Source organism: Borostomias antarcticus (assembly GCF_949987555.1).
Source record: "Borostomias antarcticus genome assembly, chromosome: 8".
NCBI lineage: Eukaryota > Metazoa > Chordata > Actinopteri > Stomiiformes > Stomiidae > Borostomias > Borostomias antarcticus.
Genome location: NC_140241.1, coordinates 2009290 through 2014289, shown reverse-complemented (window position 1 = coordinate 2014289; position 5000 = coordinate 2009290). Strand labels below are relative to the sequence as shown.

At 46.8% G+C, this 5000-nt stretch overlaps 1 protein-coding gene across 1 annotated transcript in view; it reads right to left on the bottom strand.

Annotated features, from left to right (window-relative positions):
• npr1b (natriuretic peptide receptor 1b) overlaps positions 1 to 5000 on the bottom strand; it is a gene marked incomplete at both ends in the record, with an annotated part of 52499 nt that overhangs the window by 19804 nt on the left and 27695 nt on the right. The window contains one exon of the mRNA XM_084441999.1: positions 30 to 124. Coding sequence (XP_084298125.1) covers positions 30 to 124 — 95 coding nt within the window. The remainder of the gene's footprint in view (positions 1 to 29; positions 125 to 5000) is intronic.

The following is a 5000-nucleotide window of genomic DNA, read 5'->3' as shown; positions in this document are numbered from 1 at the left end:
TGTGTGTGTGTTCGCGTGGTGTAAGGTACCTGGAAAGTACTGCTGTTTGTGTCCGTCATGTCCCACAGGGCAAAGTCTGTCTCTCTGTCTCCGTTCTCATCTATGTGCACCAGGCCTGTTACACCTGGGGAGAACAGAGACGGACGAGGTGATTGGTGGGAGGAGAGATCGCTATCAAGAGAGAGAAAGACAGAGAGAGAGAGAGAGAGAGGAAGGGAGAGCAGGAAAGAGAGAGGCATTCATGTTATCTCACACCATCACAGCGGGGCCTAGGACAAAAGCTCCCATCAGTCCATCAGGTAGCTGTGATTATTATAGCTTATTACAGTCGTTAACAGACCAGAGCAGATTTCCATTTGAAACAGAGGTCAGGCCTATTAGCTACAGAGAGGAATACATCTCCACCGCTGATTAAACGCGACACATCAAGGGCTTAATATGTGGAGAGGCCGCCCATAAAAAAACACGGTCAGGAATAGTTTGTGACGAGGCCGCGTTGGTAGAAGAGAACGTGTAGCCAACTGCAGGACGATGGATTATTCTTACAAGTGGAACATATATATTTTTGTTTTTATCTTTTTAAATATTTTTTAATTCCGAAACTTTGGTTAGAAAAAGGCTATGTGCTTTGGTTGATGATAGACCTAACTATTTCGATCATGTTAAAATGATTCAAATATTTTTTTTTCCTTTGGGTGAATTTTGGAACTTCCTGTGGCGCCTGAAATCAATCTGTCATGTCTTTCGTTAGACGGACCTACCTGGTAATGGAACAGCTTCTGTTCACAACACCGCCATCCTGGCAGTTTCCAGGAACTATACTAGGCCTTGACATCTCATTCATACATGCCCCCTAACTGGTCAATTCCCTAGAATTTCATGGGAAAGCTTGTATGTGTGAATGGGGTTAAAGACTGGACAATGAAAAACAGAGGGGCCACAAAGTCCAGGGTGACAGGAAGTCCAGGGTGACAGGAAGTCCAGGGTGACAGGAAGTCCAGGGTGACAGGAAGTCCAGGGTGACAGGAAGTCCATGGTGACAGGAAGTCCAGGGTGACAGGAAGTCCAGGGTGACAGGAAGTCCAGGGTGACTGGAAGTCCATGGTGACAGGAAGTCCAGGGTGACAGGAAGTCCAGGGTGACAGGAAGTCCAGGGTGACTGGAAGTCCATGGTGACAGGCAGGGCGTGACACTATCATCGTGACAATCACTCTTCAAGTGGGCGTGTGCGCACACACAGTCTCACACACTACTCAAAAAACACAACATAGGCACACACTCCTACAGGAATGAGTTGTGAGCTTAAACCCAACAACACACAGACACACAATTTAAATTAAGCTATCTTGTCACAATGCATTTTGCAAATCCTCCATCTTCATCAATGTGTACCTGTATCGTCCATGACAGTATCATAACCTTTGGAGAGAGGAAAGATCTGCACTTTATTGGAAAAAAGCAACGTTTTCATCCTTAGGTCTTCATCAGGCAACTTATCATAACTTTGCCATCGACCCCGGGGGCGTGGCTATCTGGCTTTCATGTGCCTTCATTTCCTGAGCAGATAACCACCCGGTGTTGTGTCAGATAATCACCATGTGTTCTGTAATGAGTGTGCGGGCAGATGTGTCTATATGTTGGAGGGAGAAGGAGAGATGACATTTACGGGGTTGTGACGGGCTAAGCCATTAGCAGAGAGAAAATGTCAAATCTAGATGAGGTTATTAGAGTCATAAATAAATCCTAAAGGTGCTGCTGTTAGAGAGATATGAATGGATTATTACCTAGAACACACAAACACGTGCACGCACACAAACACGTGCACGCACGCACACACACACACACACACTGTCCACACATAACATACACAAAACGGCTTTCTAATGCAGGGAAGAAGATACACAACCCAGCCTGGTACACAGTAAGTTGTCATAAAAAGCTCTCACTTTCACATAGATGTGAACTTCCCTTTCTAGAAAAGGTCTTGCACACACAGGTTAGCAGATTATTAACCGTGTGATTGGTCTGAGAAACGTAGGTTTGGTTGGGGGGAGGGGGGTGTTTCTGGGATAGGACCACATGCGGAAGTCCAGGTGGTGTGGCCGTTATTTAGCACGCGCTTATCAGATCTGATACAGTTAACATTGAGCGGTGAGTCATGTGTGCTGGGTGGGTCCTGATTTCCAGGAATGAGGGATGGGGGGGGGGGGGGGAGGGGGGGGGAGAACCCACTTAGGCCTGAAAAAGGTTAGACTATAACCACTGTAGGACTATAACCACTATAGCCAGAATTGTGACGGTTTAAACTCTGCATTGTCTTGTTAAACTCTGCATTGTCTTGTTACCTTACTTGTTTATTTTTTTTAAAGTATATTTTATACTTTTCTTTCTTGTGTATTATTGTTGTAGTATTTTTATTTTATTTTTATACTTTCATATTGGTTTCAGACATTTGTTTCATGTCTTTCGATTTCATTTACACAGGCCACTTTTTTAAAAGACACCCAGGTCTCAAAGGTCTCTCCCTCAAAAGTATTTGAAAAGAAATGGAAATGAATATTTCATATTCATTAGTAGATGGCTGCTGGATTCAAGTTTGAGCCAGCTGAATTATATATTTAGAGACCCCTAGAAGAGACATGAGCTCCCCTGAAAACATGGTTCGTGAAATTTGGGGGGGGTCTCTAAAATATTGATATGATAGCCGAATAAATGCTATTTTTGGCATTATTTTCCTCTTTGCCCAGAAATTTGTTTTTATCTGGTTTGGGATATGATATAATTGTTAATAACGACGGCATGTTTAAATGTCGGGGCGTGAATATGCGGAACACAGGACGTGAGAGAACGTCGGTTGAAATGAGGGCTCCCCAAGGACCATGGTATAATTCGCACACTGATCCTGGGCCAGAGAGAGCCCTGCATTTGTCCTATGAAAACAGCATTTGTCCTAGAGCATCGTAATTGTCACAATAACCATCACATCAATTTGAGAAATGATCTTAATATTGTTTTTGTTATTAATCGTCTGAGGGCGAGCGGAACTGAGGAGCCTGTAGGGGGCGCTCTTCCCTCTGAGCAAAGCTGAGCCGCTCAGTTACTTAACGCAGTGGCACAGACTCCCTGCTGAAGCTCCTCCCAGCACAAACCTTTGTACTTCTTACATTTTGCTCATTAAATCGCCCACCTGGGCTGGAGCTGCCTCCCTGCCTCCTGAGTCGTGCGTCTGGTTCAACAGCTCGTTCAAATGAGCTCCTCTGTGGAAAATCTGTTTTTTTTAGACCTGATTCTTTGGCTCTGCTGCAGCAATTTGTAAAATTCTGTGTTGGGCAACTACAAATCAAACTTTATTTATATAAAAAGCGCATTTCATACACAAAGGTAACACAATGTGCTTTACAGAGAGAAGGGGGGGGGGTGTACGTACTGTAGTGATCCTACCCATAATTTTCCAGAGGGAAGCAAAAAATATATATAGTTCACCCATTTAAGCCAAAATAGAACTGTACAAATTCTTCCCCGACCTCTCTCAACGGTATGATCAATTGTTAAATGCTTAACTACACGAGAGCTACAGCAAAACATGCAGTTTGGAGCTGAGACCGCTTCCTCCCATAAAGACATAACCACGCCTGATTCATACTGTAACCACGCCTGATTCATACTGTAACCACGCCTGATTCATACTGTAACCACGCCTGATTCATACTGTAACCATGCCTGATTCATACTGTAACCACGCCTGATTCATACTGTAACCACGCCTGATTCATACTGTAACCACGCCTGATTCATACTGTAACCACGCCTGATTCATACTGTAACCACGCCTGATTCATACTGTAACCACACCTGATTCATGAAAATCGCTCTGGTAGACCAGACCAGAGCAGCATCCCCCAGAACCAGAGATAGACCAGACCAGAGCAGCATCCCCCAGAACCAGAGATAGACCAGACCAGAGCAGACAGTAAAGAGGATCCGTGGGGAGGAGGAGAGAACAGAGAGGGGAGAAGGATGGAGGGAGGGAGACGGGAGAGAGGAGAGAGAGAGGTCTGGACAGACAGTGAGAGAGGAGAGAGGTCTGGACGGAGAGAGAGGAGAGAGGTCTGGACAGAGAGAGAGGAGAGAGGTCTGGACAGACAGAGGGAGAGAGGAGAGAGAGAGAGAGGTCTGGACAGACAGAGGGAGAGAGAGAGAGAGAGAGAGAGGTCTGGACAGACAGAGGGAGAGAGGAGAGAGAGGTCTGGACAGACAGAGGGAGAGAGAGAGAGAGGTCTGGACAGACAGAGGGAGAGAGAGAGAGAGGTCTGGACAGAGAGAGAGGAGAGAGGTCTGGACAGACAGAGGGAGAGAGAGAGAGAGAGAGGTCTGGACAGACAGAGGGAGAGAGAGAGAGAGGTCTGGACAGAAAGAGGGAGAGAGGAGAGAGAGAGAGGTCTGGACAGACAGAGGGAGAGAGAGAGAGAGGTCTGGACAGACAGAGGGAGAGAGGAGAGAGAGGTCTGGACAGACAGAGGGACAGAGGAGAGAGAGAGAGAGGTCTGGACAGACAGAGGGAGAGAGGAGAGGGAGAGAGAGAGAGGTCTGGACAGACAGAGGGAGAGAGAGAGAGAGAGAGAGAGGTCTGGACAGAGAGAGAGGAGAGAGAGAGAGGTCTGGACAGAGAGAGAGGAGAGAGAGAGAGGTCTGGACAGACAGAGGGAGAGAGAGAGAGAGAGAGGTCTGGACAGACAGAGGGAGAGAGGAGAGAGAGAGAGGTCTGGACAGACAGAGGGAGAGAGGGAGAGAGAGAGGTCTGGACAGACAGAGAGAGAGAGAGAGAGAGAGAGGTCTGGACAGACAGAGGGAGAGAGGGAGAGAGAGAGGTCTGGACAGACAGAGAGAGAGAGAGAGAGAGAGAGGTCTGGACAGACAGAGGGAGAGAGGAGAGAGAGAGGTCTGGACAGAGAGAGTGAGAGAGGGAGAGAGAGAGAGAGAGAGAGAGGTCTGGACAGACA